Here is a 19,457-nt window from a genome sequence, read left to right on the forward strand (position 1 = left end):
TTGAATTCCTGATTTCTTAGCTGCCTCATCATCTTCCAGGTGTTTTAATCATGTTATTGCCTGCCTGATCACTGGTTTTAAACCCAGACTACATCAGACAACTAATGCTGGCAGCACCCACCTGATGCTCCATGCCCCAAAAGAAGAGGGTTTCAGTCCAGCTGGATTCTGTTGAGATCATAATCTTCTATTTCTCATCAAGTCAGCTCTGCTGGGTTCATTTGTAGACTGAGAATTCTGTGAAAGCAATGATTCTGAAAATGGAGGATGTAGCCTGCGTGCAAGAAACAGAAATAGGAATGAATAGACTTCAGGCTTGGACCAGAAGCTGAGTGCAAAGGCTGTGTCTGGATCACAGTGGTGAGGGGCAGCATCCATGCAGAGTTCCCGGCAGCTGGGAGGTTTTCTCTGACCCATTCCTGCTGCAGTGGAAGGTTTTGGCCGGGCAGCTGCATTCCCAACCTCTGACAGAGCTGCTTTCTTGCACGTTAAACTCCCTTTCCTGATAACTTCTCAAGATATGCTTTGGAAAAACACGCATCCTAGAAAGTGATTTTCAAAATAGTGAGGTGGACATGGAACTCACTGTGAAGGCTGAGTAAAGTCTGTCTGAGAAAATAACAGTAACAACAACAACAGTGGTTTAAAAAGAGAAAAAAATGGAGCCAAATGGAATGACTTGCATAAATCACAGAGCCTGAACTTTACTCTTCTCCAATATGATGGATCAAATTTAGGCTGGAAGCAAGAAAGGGGAATTAATGGCAAGTTTGTAGTGCCTTTTCAGACACTAATGTGGAGGTTCTATTATTTGTACTGCTTTTTTGGGTGGGGACTCCCAGGTACAAGGCATTACATCTCCCCTACCTTTTGGAGCTTTGATGTTAAATTTTTAAATGAGAAATTGTTGAGTTGTAGCGGTCTGGAATGCATGGCAAGGAGAGAACTAATTTAAGTTTGGGGCAGGGAGTTGTCTTTGGGATTTGTTTCTTGTTCTCTTATTCTGGTGGAATAGTGTGAGTGGTGCTGTAGTGCTGTTCAGGCAAAGAAAGTCAAGGGAAGCTAAAGCCATAGGTAATTGCTTAGGTTGCAGTTTGTTTTGTGTTGATGCCCATGTTGCTATCCAAAGCCACAAGCATTTTTTGCAATTTGATACTGTGCTGGTGCATATAATTCATTGGCTTTGCATGTCTGTCAGCTTTTTTTAAGGCAAGAATGTCAGCACAAGGTGCATCCAAGTGAAATGGAGTTGGCCACCAGAAATAGAGTAGCAACTGTTGCTATTTGCAATTCAGAGAGTGATCTTTTCTCCACACTGTCACTTTGGACAACAGCCTGCTCAGGAACACAGGAATGATTTGATTTTAAATGGGGATCCTGTAACCACATTTTCAGAGATCTTGAAACAAGAGATTCAGAGATTTTCAGAGATTCAGAAACAAGATACTAGGTTCATGATTGAAATGGTAAGAGCTGTGGGTGATGTAATTTTTATTCATCACAGAAGGAAAAGGAGAAGCCCCCATCTCCCAAAGCATAACCTAACTGTCAGAATATGTGAGAGATAAGCATCTTCTTTCTAGGATGTCTGGTATCAGGATGTAAATCATCTCCAGGAAGACTGCTGACACCTTTGTATGGCTTATTTCCTCTATTGGCACACATCACAATTAGTGTCTCGCTCCCAGGGGCAAATTTCTGCTTTAGGTGCAGGGGCAGATATGTAAATCCAAGGTGGTTTATCTGATACCCTCAGGACTATGCTTTTTTACAGTCCTGCTTACACAGATGGTGTTGAAAACAGCTGCTGGAAGTAATAGTTTTAAGTATTTCCAGCACTGTAGTATCAAAAAGAAGGAAGCAGTAGAGATTCACTTCTGCAGCAAGGGCTCTGCTTATAAATTACCTTCCTTGGAATACAGAAACTATAGGCATTGTGTGTGCCATTACAATGCCTGCTGGATCCATTGTGTATTGCTCCCCTACAGGCAAAGGTTATACGAAGCAGTTTTGTTGCTGGGAAGGAAAAACCCCAAAGTACTAAACCCGCCAACCTAAAGGTATCTGGAAAAGCTTCTGTTGATTGTGTGGAATACACAGAAATCTGTTGAGCAGCAGCATATTCCTCCTAGGAATTCCTCCTCATATTTTAAATGAGTCCTACAGAAATAATAGTATTAGAAAGCAGTCTGTTACTTCAGTCTTCCAACTCGTATGTCATGTGGCAACTTTGAATATTTGGATTCACAGATTATGGGTCAGCTAGTTCCTAATTATGCTCTTAAGTGTCAAGTTAGCTAAGTGTTTGAATTTTATTTCCTGTAGGTATTATCAACCCAAAGAATCCTAAGGAAGCACCAAAGTCCTTCAGCTTTGACTACTCTTACTGGTCCCACACATCGGTAAGTGCTTTTACAAGAAAATCTGGTGGTGTCATTGTTGCTGTTTGGTTTGATTTAACATTCTCTTCTGATCATGCCACCCCTGTCAGATGTTTCTGCACAGTATTTCTCACCCACATTCAGGTTAAAAGTTGTCATTGTATGTTGTGTCTCCCTGTTTGGGTGAGAGCAAAAAGCGAAACCAACTTGTAAATATTTGAAAGATTACTTAAGATATTCTCCAACAGTATTCTGTTCTAAATATTTTTAAGGACGTGCATATGCCATGATTATTCATTTTTCTTCTTGGACAAGTGACGGTTGCTTGAGTTCTTATGGTTCAAGGAGATACATGGTCTGGGTTTTGTTGGCATATCTGGAAAAGGCAGCACAGTGATCCATGTTTCCAATAGCTGCAAAAGCAATAAATTCTCATCCAGCTCCTGTGCCCCACCCCTCTATGATTCGGTGCTAAGCTCTCACTGACTTCCAGCAATTGTTCTCTAGCAGAACTGTGTTGTTCTGCCACATCCTCCTCCCCTGCCTTGTTTTCTAAAAGATAGAGAAAGAAAGGATAATGCATTTCTCTAAGATTAATTTTAGTAACTTAGATGCTGAAATAACACTTAATATTTCTGAGCAAATTTGTGGTCAGTGAGACTGTTTTTGCAATAAAACACTCGCCTCTCTTACTGAGTTTTTCAGAGCAGCCGTGAAAGTTGATTATAGCCCAGTCACAGGAACATTATTAGCAGAATGCATGAAAACTACCAGATAAGCAGCATTAAGGAACAGAAGAGGTCTGATAAAATCTTGATCCTGATGTTAAAATGTTATCACAGCTAAATTTGTCCTGATTTCAGGAGCAGGTAATGTTAAAATACAACGTTTCAGGAAGCAAGAGAATGCTAGATTAAGAATAAGATACACTCACAAACAATGCAGTGACATTGTCATTGTTGTTCTTCTCCATCTTGTTCTGCCTTGGGAAAAACCTGTGTGTAAAAATGGCCTAATTTACCTCTTCCTAAGGGATTGGTCCATAAGATAAAATATAAAAAAAGCCAGTTGCTTTTTGAAATCTTTCTCAAATGATAGGGGCAGTCTGTATTTATGCTGTTTCGGGTGTCTTTCCAGCCTGAAGATCCCTGCTTTGCATCTCAGAGCCGTGTGTACAATGATATTGGGAAGGAGATGCTCCTGCACGCCTTTGAGGGCTACAACGTGTGCATCTTTGCCTATGGCCAGACCGGAGCTGGGAAATCGTACACCATGATGGGCAAGCAGGAGGAGAGCCAAGCAGGCATCATTCCCCAGGTAGGACCGAGCCCAGAAAGGGAATTTGGTTTTTGTAGCTTCTTCAGACACACATTTGTGTTTTATGTTGCAGTAAGAGTTAACAGAACTAAAGCTTACTGCTAATGTTACAGTACAGAATAATGATCCTGCTGAAACCTAGAGCAACTGTTGAGATACTAGACAAAATAAGGTTGATAGTGATGTAGGATTGAGATGAGTTATCTTGCCAGTGGGGCTGTGTCTCATTGATGCATTAGGTTAATTTTCTTCTGCAGCCCTCATTCTAAAGCCATTTCCATGACATCTTCTGATAGTTACTTGTTACTTCTCAGTAAAGACTCGTTTCTGACTTGGGCTTAATCTCTTTCCAGCTATGTGAAGAGCTGTTCGAGAAAATCAATGACAACAGCAATGAGGAAATGTCATATTCTGTAGAGGTGAGTGTGGTGAGGGATTGAAGAATGTCTATATACTGGCCATCAGACTGAGCTTAGGTGCTGGGTTATTGTATAATTTTTCATTACACACCAGCATTTTCTGAAATGGTTGAAGGATCTATATATGGATGCAAAGCCAGCAGCTTCTGTTGGAGATGTGAGGCAGGAAACTTTTGACTCTTGCCTCTGCCAGTGTTTAAGCTGTTAAGTGTTAAATGACCAGAGACACTACTGCTTTCCTGTGGTGGGCTGAGGGAATTTTTACCACTGACGCTCTGGAATGCGGTGGAGGAGACTTTCAGAAATACTGATTTGTCTGTGAAAATTCCTGTTTTCAGGTGAGTTACATGGAGATTTACTGTGAGAGAGTCAGAGACTTGTTGAACCCGAAGAACAAAGGGAATTTGCGGGTGCGAGAACACCCTCTCCTTGGACCCTACGTGGAAGATCTGTCCAAGTTAGCAGTCACATCTTACACAGACATTGCAGACCTCATGGATGCTGGGAACAAAGCCAGGTTAGTGATGGGAGTGTGTTACATATTTTTATCGCTGTTATGCATTAGCACTCTAAAAAAGCCTCTTGTAAGTGAGGAGTATTATTGAAATATGCACCGATCAATGCTGTTAAAAGCTGAAATTGCTTTGTGTGCTGAACTAGTGCCGCAGATCACTGTGTAGACATTTAAAGATTGTTATGACTTGAGGTGAAGTGTAAATAATTATACTGGCATTTACTTCTGCCTTTGCTGTATTCTGTCACTATTCTGGTATAAAAACTTATGTGACTAGACTCCTCTGTCCTTAATTTAGGTGGTCAGGACTAAAGTTGGCATTCCAGCTTCAGTTTCTGGTTCATTATTTGTTGTTTCCATGTCAGCTGTTGGCTCCATTTAACAGTGTGTGGAGAAAGACTCACATAAATGCAGCTCACATGTTCCTTGGTGTTTGCATGTAAGATGGACTACTGAGTACACAGATTGCGAAAGCTCTGTTTAAACTGTGATGGGGATGGGAGTAATTCAGGAGTGAACAAGTGGAAGGGTTTGATAATGATATTAGGTGTGGCTGGGTCTTGGTTACAGGGCAGCGCATCACCTGTGCAACCCCTCGCTCTCATTCCTCTGCAGCTGCATTCAGCCCTGCAGGTAATTGTCCTTTTTTAAACATGCTCATATCTGTTCAAATTTTAGGACTGTGGCAGCCACCAACATGAATGAAACTAGCAGCCGCTCTCATGCTGTGTTTACAATAGTCTTTACTCAGAAGAAACATGACACAGAAACTGACCTTTCCACAGAGAAGGTATGTTACAGATAAGTGGTCTTTGACTGTTTTTCACTGATCTTCCCTGCAGTGACTTTGTAGTTCTGTCCTTGCTCTAATTCCCCAAGAACTAATTCTCCTGTTCATGTGCTTTCTCTGTTCAGGTCAGCAAGATCAGCCTTGTGGATCTGGCTGGGAGTGAGCGAGCTGACTCCACCGGTGCCAAAGGGACGCGGTTAAAGGTGCGGGGCTGTGCGCGGCTGCTGGGGAGGGCACGAGTGTGACGGGGAGTCTTTGCTGCACAAATGAGTTATCTGTACGGGGATAATAGCTGCAAACCTGTAGAGATTCATGGTTGACTCTTAATTACTATATAATACTGGTTTCTCATTTCTCAGGAAGGAGCAAATATAAACAAGTCTCTCACAACTCTGGGCAAAGTTATTTCAGCTTTGGCTGAAGTGGTAAGTAGAGCACTTCCTTGCCTGCAACAAGCTTTGCATAGCTGGTCAAATGGAAACAGTAAAATCTGTGGAGTACAGCAGAACCATTTTCTGTTCTTGGCCTTGCATTCTCAGCCCTCTTAGCTGTGTGTATTTGGATAGATGAATAGGGTTGATAGTATTCTGTGGGTGTCACACGGGCTGTCAACAGATGGAAGCATTGGTTTGTTTAACTGTGAGGAAGCCTTGCAAAAGAAGCCTGTGTTTATGTAGAAGACCTGTTCACATAGCAAATTTTTAGACCTTCAGTACATTGATTTTCTATTTATTTGAAAGAATAATTTTAGAAAACTTAACTGCAGCTTTGTTTGTAGAAACACCAGTGCAATAATTTGATTCACTGGCTTTCTTTGCAATGGCAAGACTTAATAATGTCTTAAGTGAGCATTTATTGATCCAGACAAAAAGTTGTGGATTTAGAAAAGTACTTTGTATTTTATTTCTGTACTCAATTACTATTAAAAAAACCCCACCAAACAAACAAATAAATGGTTGTTGTTCCTTTTAAAAAGCGAGTCAATACCTTGGATGGGTTGAATATGCCTAAGTGTTTGTTGGATGATATTTTTTCAATTGAAGCGATTCTCAATAATTTGGCTTCTCAAGAAAAGGAAGTCCTGTTTGACATCGAAACAATGTATAAATCTCTGTTAAGAAGCTCATTCTTCTTCTTCTTCCTTTTTCCTTAATGCTTTCAACTTAGGATAACTGCACCAGCAAGGTATGATGGTCTGAGTAGGAGTAGATGTTGGTTTCTTTGCCTGGTGTAAGGTTTGCTGCTTGGAATTGTGTTTGAACACAGAATTTAAATGTCAGGAAGATGTTCTTACACAGAAGAACATCCTTCCTTTTTTTCATATTGCATCGTTTCTTTGTAGAGCAAAAAGAAGAAGAAGACAGACTTTATACCCTACAGGGATTCTGTACTAACGTGGCTTCTTCGAGAAAATCTAGGTATGGCTAGATTTTTGTCTGTGCCAATATGGAAAGAAAGTCTCACTGAATTTCCTGACTGCTTTTAACTCACTTAAATTTGTATTGAGTATGAGGTTAAATATCTTCAGTAGCCAAATCTTTGTCCTCATAGGTCCACCTTGTGTTAATGCTATAACTCCTGTGGTTTTTGTATGTTTCTTAGTACTGTACAATTCAGTTGAATTCTGTAGTTTAGTGAAAACACTGGTACTTGGTAGGTAGGTAGTGCTTGGAGTGTGCACTGTGGTTTCATTTAAAATCCTGCCTGTTCACTATAGGTGGTAACTCCAGAACTGCAATGGTTGCTGCTCTCAGTCCAGCAGACATCAACTATGATGAAACTTTGAGCACTTTAAGGTACTTTCTCTTCCTCTGGGGTGGATATGGGTGACTGTTTGCTCTAAAGGCCGTACTTTGGCCTTTATATCTTTGGTTTATTTTAAGTTGAGTTTATCTGTGGAGAAGACTCTACTGGCAAGAGCTCACCCTACAGAGGAAGCAGGGATTCATTGCCTGCTTTTCTGGGATAACGCTGCAAGCTAAATGTCTTCTGTCTTGCATGTAAGTTGTGTATGAGTGGTTCCATGTTTGTGGTAAGGTTCCATTGTTTTGTCTGGTTCCAGATATGCTGATCGTGCAAAACAGATAAAATGCAATGCTGTTATCAATGAAGATCCCAATGCCAAGCTGGTGCGGGAGCTGAAAGAGGAGGTGACAAGGCTCAAGGATCTCCTGCGTGCTCAAGGGCTGGGAGATATTATTGACAGTAAGTGGATTAAGCATACCTCACCATCCTGGGCTTGGCCTCTCTAGCAGGGGAGGGAGACCTGAGCCTGTGAGAGAAAGGGATTTAAACCACGGATTTTAAATACAAGTGCTGATATTTAAGTTTTGAGCGTGATTTTAGAAATGGCAGCCCCTTCTGTCTTTGAACAACTGTCTTAGGTTTGTGTGTGGAGTTGACAAGCCACCTTCAAATTCTCAAGGAAAAATACGGAGTTTGAATTTCCTATTATTGTAGAAATGTTTTTATGTTATAGAACGTACACATTCAGGAGTTGCTTTGCTGAGTTATGGAGCTTTTGTCTGGCTGCCAATAAAAGAGCTGAGATACAGAAGCTCAGTTTCATACTGAGGGAAAAAAGGCATCTTTCCTTCCTCCTTAGAGGGTTAAGGTTATTAGTTGATTTGTGGCTTTGGTGCCATCCTCACTCACGAAAGAAAACAATGGCTAATGTTTAGACAGTGCCCTGAGTGACAAATCATTGTCATCTTGAAATAACTATGCAACAGCTGCTTGTGAATAACTAATGAATCCTTTTGGGAGATTTTGTGTTAGGTTGGCAGAGCAGCATTGTACTGATTTGTTTTGCCAGCAACCTCTTAAAGAACTAGAACACACTTGTGCCCAATTTCCTTGTCCTCATTCCAAACAAGACAAATTAACTGAAATTTTAGCTGCTACATTCTTCTGTAATATGAAGAGTGATTTGATTCCTAGTGAAAGAAATGCCCATAAAAGCACAGAATGTATTCCAGCAGATTAAAAGCTTATTTGATTTTAAAAAATAGGAATGTTGCACCAGTTTATGATTTTTCAGACCTTTTTGTTGGTGAAGCAGAAGTCCTGACTTAGTCACAGACTACTGAAGACATGTAACGTGTTTACCTCTTTGCTTGTTTTCAAGACAATGGGGCCAGAAGACAATGAAATACAAGTGTTTTCATGCTTGTAACAGTCTGTGGGTTTTGGTTCTAAATCCAAACTGAAAAAACTGGGTTACTGAAAACTGTGTTTTGTTTCCTTAAACATCAAGCAGTATTCTCTTCCCTTCCTGTGTCACTAGTGAACCTTCAGTTTTGATCCTTCTTGTATTTTCCCTCCTGCTTCCTTTCAGTTGATCCAATGGGAGATGAATACTCTGGAAGTGGAGGCAAATGTGTGTATTGTGTGGTTCTCTTTTTAACCTGCTTTCTCTGGGTCAGCTTTTAACAGAGCTTTGCATGCCAGCATTTCTCACATGGAAATCCCAGACAGAACACTCACTGGAATGCAGTGCAGGTTCATGGAAACCGGCCTCACCAGCACTTCTTAGACTGAGTCCACAGTCAAAAAAAAGTGCAAACTTTAAAGTGCAACATATGTTCATTGTTCCTTTCTAGCAGAATACAGAAGGGAGAGCGGTGATTCTCCAGTGTGTTTACATAACAGTGCACAGTTTAGATTTGAACCAGAAGATCTTTCTTTGAAATCTGCCCAGTTACTCAGTTCCTGGTCTCATAGCTTCCTGGCATTTTAGCAGTTCTTTTCCACTTTGAAGCATTTGTTTTAAATGTTTCAGCTGATGAACTTAAGATGAAGTATTCAGAGTTCCTCCTGGACACTGCAATGTATTTTGTATAGTCCTTTGAAAAAAAAAAAGAAAGAAGCCAGACATCTTGTACTGATGAAGGTCTCTTTTTTGGGGTTAAATATAATTGGTTGCAGTTGGTTAACTTAACAGGGCTAAGACCAGTCAGCAAAGAGCATTTTATTTCTTTCGGTGTTTGCTTCTGAGAATGCGGAATATATGTAGTCCGTTGCAAGGGAAACATACTCCATGTAAATTTTAGGTTGGTTAGACTTTTAAACTCTTTCAGTCAGTCTTTTTGACCCTCGTTCAATATCAGCTGAAAGAGATTCTGTCTGAAATTTCCTAAAATTGAAGCTACTGGTGGTGTAAGACTCATCCTGGCCTGTCTGACATTCTGATGCTTGCTTTCTCACGTGTGCACATGTCATGGTGCAAGAGCTGCTGCTCAGGAGCAGCGTGCATGGTCCTGAGGTTCTGGTTCTCTGTGCTCACAGCGACTGTGGAGCTACTGCAAGTAGCCACTTCCTTTCTCTTCAGGAGTGCATGGCCTTTTGAGATTTCATCCCTGCTCTGTCATGCCTGCTTTCCTCTATCCTGGCAAGCATTCCCTTCCCTTAACCTGCTTTTCTCCTGTGAAACTCCCAGCCCTGCCTCCTGTATTTGCAGATGGTGGTTTTCAAACTGACTCGGGGCAGTCATCCCTTCCATGAGGCTGAAACAGCAGGTTGAGAGTGGAGGGAACTGGGGCATAAGGCCGACAATGGCAGGATTGTTCAGGGGAAGAGATGCAGGAGGACAGGGAGGTTTGTGCGATGTCTGGGTGAGCATCTCACTTTTATAAGTGTGATGCCCCTGTTTATAACTTGCAGGGTCTGATTTGACCTGTTTCTTTCCTGAGGTGACTTATTTTAAAGAATTTATCTTTGAAATTAAATTTTAAAATATTAAGTTATTAAAAGTGAGCTATTCAGTTACCTGATATTTTCATGTTAGAAGATTTTTCTTTTGGTGCGTGATTATTCTGAGGATATGGTTTACAGATGTATCCAAGAAGCCAAGTTAAATTAATATAAATTTCCCTTGTATATTTGTTCTTAAATCATTCAGGCAGTTATTCTTATTCTCTGGCTTTCAAGGCAGCATTTTCACGCCTGCAGGTTTTCAAGCTACAAAAGCTACATTGTTAAGTTTTGGGGGTTTGTAAAAGGCTTTTCTTATTTAAACTTACGGCCAAAAAGCTTTGGAGCACCTTCTGAAGGGTAAGACCCTTATCAGATATTTTGCTGAGCAGATATGTTAGACTTCCATTTTTATTCAGATGAGGAAGGTCAAGAAGCAGCACGTTGATGCTATTGTGAACTTAGTTCTCTTGTCCCTGTCATGCCCTGACAGGTGATTCACATCCTCTCTGGTGAGAATTTAAGGAGAGGAAGTTCTGTCCATGTGGTCTGGGTGCTTTAGCAGCAGAACCACTGCTGTGATAAAGATTTACTTAACCATCATTTCACATTTAAGGACTCTGTAAGAGAATGTTTTCCTGAGCTTAAGAGGTTGGTGTCTCAGACTTCAGCTCAAAATGTCACTAATCTCGTGAGGATCTCAATCTGGTCCTGCTCTGAGCTTCAGGGTGCTCAGCTTAGTGTTCAGTGAGGAGTAGGAGGGTTGCTTTTTGCCAATGTGTAATTTTTTTTTTCAAGTTTTTTTGTTTTGAAAGGTTTATGATGTAATCTTTCCTAGTGAATCTCAGGGTCTGAGATGAATTATTTTATGGTTGCTAGTATTAAAAGATTTGTTTAAAAACTGCCATCTAAAAACTACAAAACTTGCCTTCTTGCTGCTTAAATGCTTTCCTCTTACACTGGTATTTCCTTCCTTCCTTCCTTCCTTCCTTCCTTCCTTCCTTCCTTCCTTCCTTCCCTCCTTCCCTCCTTCCCTCCTTCCCGCCTTCCCTCCTTCCCTCCTTCCCTCCTCCCTCCTTCCCTCCTTCCCTCCTTCCGTCCTTCCGTCCGTCCGTCCGTCCGTCCGTCCGTCCCTCCCTCCTTCCTTCCCTTCCCTCCTTCCTTCCCTTCCCTCCTTCCTTCCCTTCCCTCCTTCCTTCCCTTCCCTCCTCCCGCCCTTCCCTCCTTCCCTCCTTCCCTCCTGCGCTCCTTCCCTCCTTCCCTCCGTCTCGCCTTCCCTCCTCCCTCCTTCCCTCCTTCCCTCCTTCCCTCCTTCCCCCTTCCCTCCTTCCTCCTTCCCTCCTTCCCTCCTCCCTCCTTCCCTCCTTCCCTCCTTCCCTCCTTCCCTCCTTCCCTCCTTCCCTCCTTCCCTCCTTCCTTCCCTTTTTCCTCTTCCTTCCCCCTTCCTGTTTTCCTTTTTCCCATCTTCCTGCCTTCCCTCTGTCTGTGTGTCTCTCTCTCAGATCTGAAAAATTTTCAGAACAATAAGCATAGATACTTGCTAGCCTCCGAGAATCAACGTCCTGGCAATTTTTCCACAGCCTCCATGGGGTCCCTCACTGCATCTCCATCCTCCTGCTCTCTCAGTAGTCAGGTGGGCTTAACATCTGTGTCCAGTATACAGGAAAGAATCATGTCAACACCTGGGGGAGAAGAGGCCATTGAACGTTTGAAGGTGGGTATTAAGGAGGCTAAAGAATCGTGAACCTTTCATAAATATCTCCTGTGTCTGTAGAAATTGTCTGAAACCCACTTGCACCTTAAAGAGAGCACTTAACTGCAGTGGGCTAGAGGCTGGGTCCATGCGCAACCTTTCTTGTTAGGATTATTTAGGTTTAATTGTAGCCTGGAGCTACAATTAAATTATAAATTAAATTCTTGATCCTTATTTCCAGGTCCTCTGATGCAGTTGTAGTTATGGAAAATTTGATCATAAGTGTAGACTCAGTGGCCTGGTCAGCACTAGTGTGAGCCGAGTCTGACTTGCAAATGCACTCAGTTGTCAGAAAACCAAATTACCCCAAAGCTGAAAAGAAGGAGAAAGAATAATCCTGCCACTGTTGTCTTGGCCCAGCCCCCAGAGATTAAAATGTGAAGCACAGAATGGCATGTTTGGGCCGGACAAAGGCAGCCTTGTCCCAGTGCTGCATGGCGCTGAACCACAGCAGAGCGCATCACAGTGAAGTATTTCTTGATTTTTATGAAAGCCCCCCCAATGTCCACGGGTGGAGGAGTGGGGAGAGCTGGCTGTGTTGAATCTCAGCAACGTTTCTCATGTTTGTCCATCAGACCCTGCCACAGGGCTGAGCACACACTGCATTTCCTTCTCCTCTTGGAAACCCTCCGTTGCCATGGCGGTAACAGCGTGGGCTCCATTTCCTTGGCGTCCAGTTCCCGAATCATGTCTGTAAATCAGATTTGGAAAAAGAAAGGAAATGAGTTTAGGTGGTTCAAATTAAAGTCTGACTGTGGTTAGATGTGAAGTCATCTTTTCTTCTCAGCTTGCCTTCGGGACTATCTTCCCTTCTAAAAATGAAGGGAAAGAAGTAAGAGTTTTAAGGTGGTAAGAGTGCTTTTTATATGTGAAATTAATTTGAGACCAAAACAGAGTGCAGACTTCAATTGCTTTGTGTATTATGTGAAGAACTTTGGGAAGAATTGTAAAACAGCTTTTGGTATTTTCATGCAGGAATCTGAGAAGATCATTGCAGAGCTGAACGAAACATGGGAAGAGAAACTGAGGAAAACAGAGGCCATTAGGATGGAAAGGTCAGGAATTGCAAGTGCAGTGGTATGGCTGGTCTCTGGAAAGTGGAAAATGGAGAAAGTCTCTGTTCAAGAGCAGTGGAGCAGCAGAATGGTGTTAGGGATAGTTCTGCTGACCCTTGCATTAGGTGTAGCACAGCCAGGGCAATGCTGGCAGAAAGTCCTGCTCTTTCCTGGGTTTCTCACAGTTAAAGTCGCTGTTCCATAGACCACTCTCAGACTAAAGTTTACCAACTTGCCCTGGTGTGCTCTGAGCTGGTGGCAGTCCTGGGTAGGCTGCTTCAAATTCTAATACAGTAATTACCTGGCTTTCATTAGACTGTACCTGTCTAAGAAGCCTAAAATGGGGCCAATATCTTGTTTTTCTTTCTCAGGGAGGCATTGTTGGCAGAAATGGGAGTTGCCATTCGGGAAGATGGAGGAACACTGGGAGTCTTCTCACCCAAAAAGGTAAAGAAAATTGTTAATTATTGCATGATGTTTCCAAAAGGCTAATCGTCCTGAGAGAAGGGTGATGAGAGTTGAACTGGTTTGGATTTTCCTTTAGAAGATGCTGTGCTGCAAGGAGAAGTTTTGCAGCTCCTTATGTATCTTGATTCAGTAGCAAATTAGAAGGTGCCGTGTCTTAATTCTGTTGCCATTTTCTGCAGTAGCTGTGTGTGACCTTTGTGTACTCTACCTGTTCTTCTTTGAGATATCCAGAGAAGATTTAAGGCTTGTTTAGGTGCTCCTCCTTGAATTGTTTGTTAATCCTTCTTCCCCTTGGCAAAACGGATGGTGATCTAGTGAAGCAGTGAACACACAGAGGAATGCTTCATTTTTTGAAATTTGAGAGAAGCAGAACTGTGCAGGAAAAGGACATAAGTCAGTGCTGTAACTATAAAATATTAGCAAAGAAGCTATCTCTGCAGGTAAAGCAGAATTACAGAAGTACAAGGAAAAGAACCTGCTTTCTTTTATCTTAAAAATCTTTGAAGAAGCAGCATGGGTAATATTTCAGTGTGCAGGTGTATAATAAATTTGATCTAGGGTTTAGCAGGGACCTATTCAGAGGCACTGCACAGAAATGTAGAACCCCAGAATCGGTTAAAATATTTAATCCTTCCTTAGAATAGTCTTGGACTGTCATGCTTGGAGCTGGTAGAACTCGGGTTTGCTTTTGGTAGCTACTCCAGGAGTGCCCAAGGTTTGTAAAGACAAACTATTTCATGGAGTACTCTTTACATTTCTTTCTGTTCCATTATGGATCCTCATCTCCTTTTAGATTTTTCCTCAGAGGCCATCGGCTCTTTTTGATGATTCTTTTGGTGCATTTTCAGCTGATCAGGTTTGTGTACAAAAGCCATCTGGATAAAGTAGTTCCTTTGGTAATAGATAGTATTTATTTTTACCTGTACAGGATTTATTAGGAGAAGTAAAACTCTCAACCCCAGTCCTGTATGCTTCTGTTCCTTGCTATCCTTGCAGTTCCATTAGTTCCCCTTCTAGTATCTATGGCTGTTGTGAAAATTTAGGAGACGAGAACTTAGATAGAAAACGTGAAGTGTTTTGTTTTATGCTTCTGAGGTACCAGTGTGTATCTCATCCTGTGCAAGGTGTGAACAGTTGGGTATGCCAGCATCATCTCTCAAGCTGTGGAGCTTCATTTCTTACAAAGTATTCAAGTGGTGCACGTTGTAGTGGTGGTACAGCAGTTGTCTGTGTCTAGGATTCGGTTTCTCTAATTTTTCACTTTATTGAAGAGCTTTAAACAGCTCCAGGTGCTGATTTTGCAGTGAGCAGCGATGGCAGCATGGAACACCTTCAGCTGCAGCTTTGGGTCACCCCTGGATTTTTAGGGGTCAAAAAGCCGTATTTTTTTCTCACCCCTTATGCCCTTATAATTAAATCTTCCACTGGGCAATTGGCAATCAGCGTCTTTCACTGAAAGACAAATTCATCGTGCACATCCAGTAATTTCTGAGCTTCTGTAAATATAGTGATGTTAAAAGCTCTCGTAAGTAAACTTTATGCATCTAAGATAGGTTGATGGAAATAGTGTTCATAAGGAATCTGAGCCAAATTTATTTCTTTATCCTAAATTTATTCTGCTTGATGGTAGCAAAGGGACAAGTGGCTTATTAACAGTTTTATTTCCTTTGTATTGTCTTTCTGCTTTACTTACGTTTAACCATTTTTGCCTTTTCTTTTGTGCTTGTGCTTACTGCCATCTCGCTGGCTAGATTTTCACACCAAGGCCTTGTGACTTGTTTGCTGATTCCAATGGGGTTTTTTCACCAAAGAAGGTTGGTTTAGTAACTGTAGTGGATTTAAATTTAGAAGAAGTTTAGATGAGGAGCTTCTTAGCTGTTGGTATCAGAGAATATTGTAGTTTTAGATTTTTTTTTTTTTTGATGTTAATAGACTTTGCCAAATAAACACCTGATCTGTGTAGCCCAAGAAAAGCCAAAGCTGATTCCGTATCAGTTTCAAAACTTCGTGGAAGCAACCTTTTCTGCTCTTGGACTTCTCTTATCAAAGTCTACAGAGACTTTATAAGGACTTTTTTTTCTCCAGCTGAAGCCTTTCTTCCTTCCACGGATTGATATTTTGGATAACTAAGCAATCCAAGCTGTATTTTGCTGGTACTTTGTGATGCTTTGCAACACTTTAGGAAGTTATGTTTGAAAAAATCCATTATGGAATAATCTCAATACACGTGGAAAATCTGCTGGATCAATGCACACCCTCCACAGCTGCAGGGAGGAGCCTGAAAGCAGTACCTCAGTTCTTAATTAACTTTTTATTTTTGTTCTTTCAGACTCCACACCTTGTAAACCTTAATGAGGATCCACTCATGTCTGAATGTCTGCTGTACTACATCAAAGATGGCATTACAAGGTGAGAGTTGGTGCTGACACACTCTGGAGTTGCCTTCTTTGCTTGCTTTAATCCCCATGCTGGAGACACCATGAGTTTAAATAATAATTGTGCCTTGAGCTGTTTGAGATGCAGGTACAAATGAGGCATGAGATTGCTGGAGGTGGAAAAAAGTGCAGAAATGCAGTTTCTTTTTAAGTTGATGTGGTGTTTTAAAAGTAATGTGTACAGTCACTCAGCTTTAAGAAATTGTTATTACACCTGGGCAGTAAAAGAAAGCGTGACATCCCCTCTTAAATTTGTAGTAAAACTTACTGGAAGTGCATGAGAGATTTTAATGGGTGCAGGATTGCAAACTTTAATTGGCTCTAATATTTAAATAAATTGTCATTCATGCCAGTGCACATTTAATAGATTCTGCATTCACAGATATGAGATAAAATTTAATTGCCAGACTTTGAATTAAAAATTGATTTTATTCCAAAGCTTGTTATCAAAATAGCTGGAAGGAGAGAGGTGATTTTAATTGTTTTTGGGGCACCAAGCTGTGTTTGGTTGCTTAGTTTGTGTATTCCTGGGGGACAAATGGAGGAGAGTACACTGATGAGCTGGCATACTCTAATGTGCTTTAGCCCACTGAAAGGAGTATCAGAGTGTAGGGAATTCAGCAGAGAATGATGGCTAGAATAGCTTAGGACTTAAGAAATCATTATCAGTTTTGAGCCTAGCTCATTGACATCAGAAATGTGTAAATCAGTAAGTGGAGCAAGTTCATAAACACCAGGATTGGGAATTAAGTTGTCTATTCCTGGAATTGTTCAAACACTTCATTTGAAATGGACGTAAATCTTCGTGCTCCAGGGTCACAGCCAGCCTCTCTGTCTGGATGCTGGATGAAACTGCTTGTGGCATCAAATTATTCAGCAAGAGCCTCCTGAGCCATTTGTGCTCCTTTGTTCAATCGAAGAGGGTGATTAGTGGATTAGTGGATTAGTGGGATTACTGGATTATTAACTCCCTGTCTGCCAGCTGAAACACATCCCTGGAAGTTCTTGTCGGGTTTTTTTCCCCCCCCTCTGCATCCCTTTCTAAAAGGAGAAGGGTTTCACACGAGGGAAGGAATTACATTAAACTCAGAGGTATTTAACATTTTAGTTCTCCAAGTGACATGTTTAAAGGGAGAGAAGATTTTTTTGCAAAGCTGTCCTTCTCCAGTCCATGGCAGAACAGGCAGGTTCTCTGCAGTGCAGAATTAAGCTGTGCTCCAAACCTTTAAATTTGAAGGGTAGTCTTAATAGTTCCGACTTTTTCCTGGCTATTTCTGGTCTGCATTGTCCAATGCAGAGTTGTAGAAGGTGTCTGGTTTGCTCTTAAACTCCTGTGTTGGCCGCAGGGTTGGGCAGGCGGACGCAGAGCGGAGGCAGGACATTGTGCTGAGCGGGGCTCACATCAAGGAGGAGCACTGCGTCTTCCGCAGCGAGAGGAACAACAACGGGGAAGGTGAGAGTCTGCTTCTCCCAGCGGGGCATTGCTGAATCTTTCACTTCCTATCACTTTGAGAGCTGGCCTGGGGATCCTGTGATTTGCAAGTTTTCTGTCCTCAAGAAAGGGATCTGTTTTGACTCACTGTTTTCTTTAGTCTTAGGGAAAGAAAATAAAATTTGTTTAAGTGATAATAGCTTCAAATTGCAGGCTGCAGCCAATATAACAGTTAAATTCTGACCCTGGTTAACTATAAACATGAAAAAAATGTAGTTTCCAGCTAGTAGCAGGTAGAGAAGTCAGTACTATTGATTTCCTCCTGGGTCTTTATTTTTAAGCAGCATGACATCCAGGGGTGAAAGACTTCTTGGTGATGGAATGAACAAAGGCAGCAAATGAGAGGACTCTAGGGCTTGCAGACTTCTGTTCCTCTCTACAGTCTCACTCATCAATGTTTTCTTTGTAGTTATTGTTACTTTGGAGCCTTGTGAACGATCAGAAACCTACGTGAATGGCAAGAGGGCTGTGCAGCCTGTGCAGTTGCGCTCAGGTAAGAAATGTTACAGTAGGTGTTTTTGTAGACTCTCTCTATGTGACATCGACATCATATAGGGAGTGCTGGGTGCTGTTTAGGGACAGTGTTGCCTTTCTGGCGTGTTTTAAACAAAAGTTGGTACCATTCTGTCAGCTGCAGTTTTCTGTTCCTGTTCCTAGGAAATCGTATCATCATGGGTAAAAATCATGTCTTCAGGTTCAACCACCCAGAGCAAGCGCGAGCAGAAAGAGAGAAAACACCATCAGCTGAGACTCCCTCAGAGCCAGTTGACTGGACGTTTGCCCAGAGGGAGCTTCTGGAGAAGCAAGGCATTGACATGAAGCAAGAGATGGAGAAAAGGTAATAAAATAACTCTAAATTTGAACCTGAAAGAAGGAAGAGTCAGCAGTAGGTTACTGGGTTCTGCCACACAGCATCTCTGCTACCCCTTGTGGAAGTTCAGAAAGCTTCCTCCCTATTTTACTGTAGTGTTTCAGTGCTCCAGGTCCTTTAAAAATCACAGGTAAGCCCTGGCCACTAATGCTGCAGACCTTTTGGTAAGGGCTAAAATGCAGGGTGCAGTATTCTGTAGTATTGAATAGCCAGAGAACAGTTCCTTTTAAGGAACTTTACTCTTGTAGCTGTAATTCAGGGGACTGTGCATGTAGAGTAACACCAACATGAAACTAATGACCTCTGACTACTTCTGTTCTTCTGTTCATCTTCAGATTGCAAGAAATGGAAATCTTATATAAGAAGGAGAAGGAGGAAGCTGATCTCTTGTTGGAGCAGCAAAGACTGGTATGTGTCCTTACTCCTGATTAACTATGCCTTTGGCAAACAGTAATTCCTGTCCTTGCTTATCTGAAAGTTTAGGAAACCTGCTTGGGTTGTCTGCACAATGCAGTTCTCCCTTTGCTTTCAAATTCTTTGTGTCTACAGTGAATTATTAGCAGTGTGAATTAGCTCCTTCAGGTTAATTCAGAGATTGTGACTGTAAAGAGGCTTTAATCAATTCTTGTTGGGATAGATCAGATTTCTTGCAAGTTAACCTGAAAGAAGGGCATTTTTGTGCTCTGTGTTTTTTGAAGTTCCTTTTCAGTAGTCTAAACAGCAACTCCTTAGGATGTTTGCCTTTATTTTTGTCTTGGATCACCAGAACATACTAATTTTGTGCTGCCAAAGAGATTCCTAGAACATCGATACTCTAGGTTTATTTTTTGAATAATGTCTGAAAGTGTTGCTGCATTGTGCATGTTTTAACCCTTCTCCCTCCCCTGCATGGAGTTCCCTGTGAGGGTCTCGGTGGTACACAAGCCAGTGGTGGGGGTCTGAGTAGGGAGCAGTGCGTTAAGTCATTCAGAGCACTGGGAATTCCATCCCTCCACATATTTCTCAACTAGGAAGTCTGATAAATTCAGTCTGGTATAGGAAGACTTGGGTCTTCTCACAACAAATACCTCTGAAAGTCCATTACAAATAGAAATCTATGCAGTCTCCAAGCACTCTGTGAATTTGAAAAACAAAACCAAACCCAGGAATGAAATCTAGATTTCCCTAAGAACCCCAAGTCTCCTGGTTCTGCTTTAGCTGGTTGCCTTTAGCCAGAACACAAATGTAGTTGTGCCAGAATTGTGATAAAAATTTAGAACTCATGATTCAT

At 41.7% G+C, this 19,457-nt stretch overlaps 1 protein-coding gene across 10 annotated transcripts in view; it reads left to right on the forward strand.

The window, feature by feature from the left end:
- KIF1B (kinesin family member 1B) overlaps positions 1–19,457 on the forward strand; it is a 79,738-nt gene that overhangs the window by 16,437 nt on the left and 43,844 nt on the right. For 3 of the 10 annotated variants that reach the window (XM_040084557.2, XM_040084561.2, XM_040084562.2), the window contains exons 3-20: positions 2,326–2,402; positions 3,519–3,698; positions 4,052–4,117; positions 4,456–4,634; positions 5,310–5,421; positions 5,547–5,624; positions 5,781–5,846; positions 6,764–6,839; positions 7,139–7,217; positions 7,484–7,626; positions 11,694–11,827; positions 12,842–12,921; positions 13,293–13,368; positions 15,719–15,798; positions 17,171–17,277; positions 17,726–17,809; positions 17,974–18,154; positions 18,523–18,595. In XM_040084557.2, coding sequence (XP_039940491.1) covers positions 2,326–2,402; positions 3,519–3,698; positions 4,052–4,117; positions 4,456–4,634; positions 5,310–5,421; positions 5,547–5,624; positions 5,781–5,846; positions 6,764–6,839; positions 7,139–7,217; positions 7,484–7,626; positions 11,694–11,827; positions 12,842–12,921; positions 13,293–13,368; positions 15,719–15,798; positions 17,171–17,277; positions 17,726–17,809; positions 17,974–18,154; positions 18,523–18,595 — 1,871 coding nt within the window. Of the gene's footprint in view, positions 1–2,325; positions 2,403–3,518; positions 3,699–4,051; positions 4,118–4,455; positions 4,635–5,309; positions 5,422–5,546; positions 5,625–5,780; positions 5,847–6,588; positions 6,607–6,763; positions 6,840–7,138; positions 7,218–7,483; positions 7,627–8,758; positions 8,801–11,615; positions 11,828–12,841; positions 12,922–13,292; positions 13,369–15,718; positions 15,799–17,170; positions 17,278–17,725; positions 17,810–17,973; positions 18,155–18,522; positions 18,596–19,457 lie in introns of all 10 variants that reach the window. The other 7 variants (XM_040084552.1, XM_040084559.2, XM_040084556.2 and 4 more) reach the window with 5 other exon arrangements.

The sequence above is a fragment of the Hirundo rustica genome, chromosome 22 (assembly GCF_015227805.2).
Source record: "Hirundo rustica isolate bHirRus1 chromosome 22, bHirRus1.pri.v3, whole genome shotgun sequence".
Lineage (NCBI taxonomy): Eukaryota > Metazoa > Chordata > Aves > Passeriformes > Hirundinidae > Hirundo > Hirundo rustica.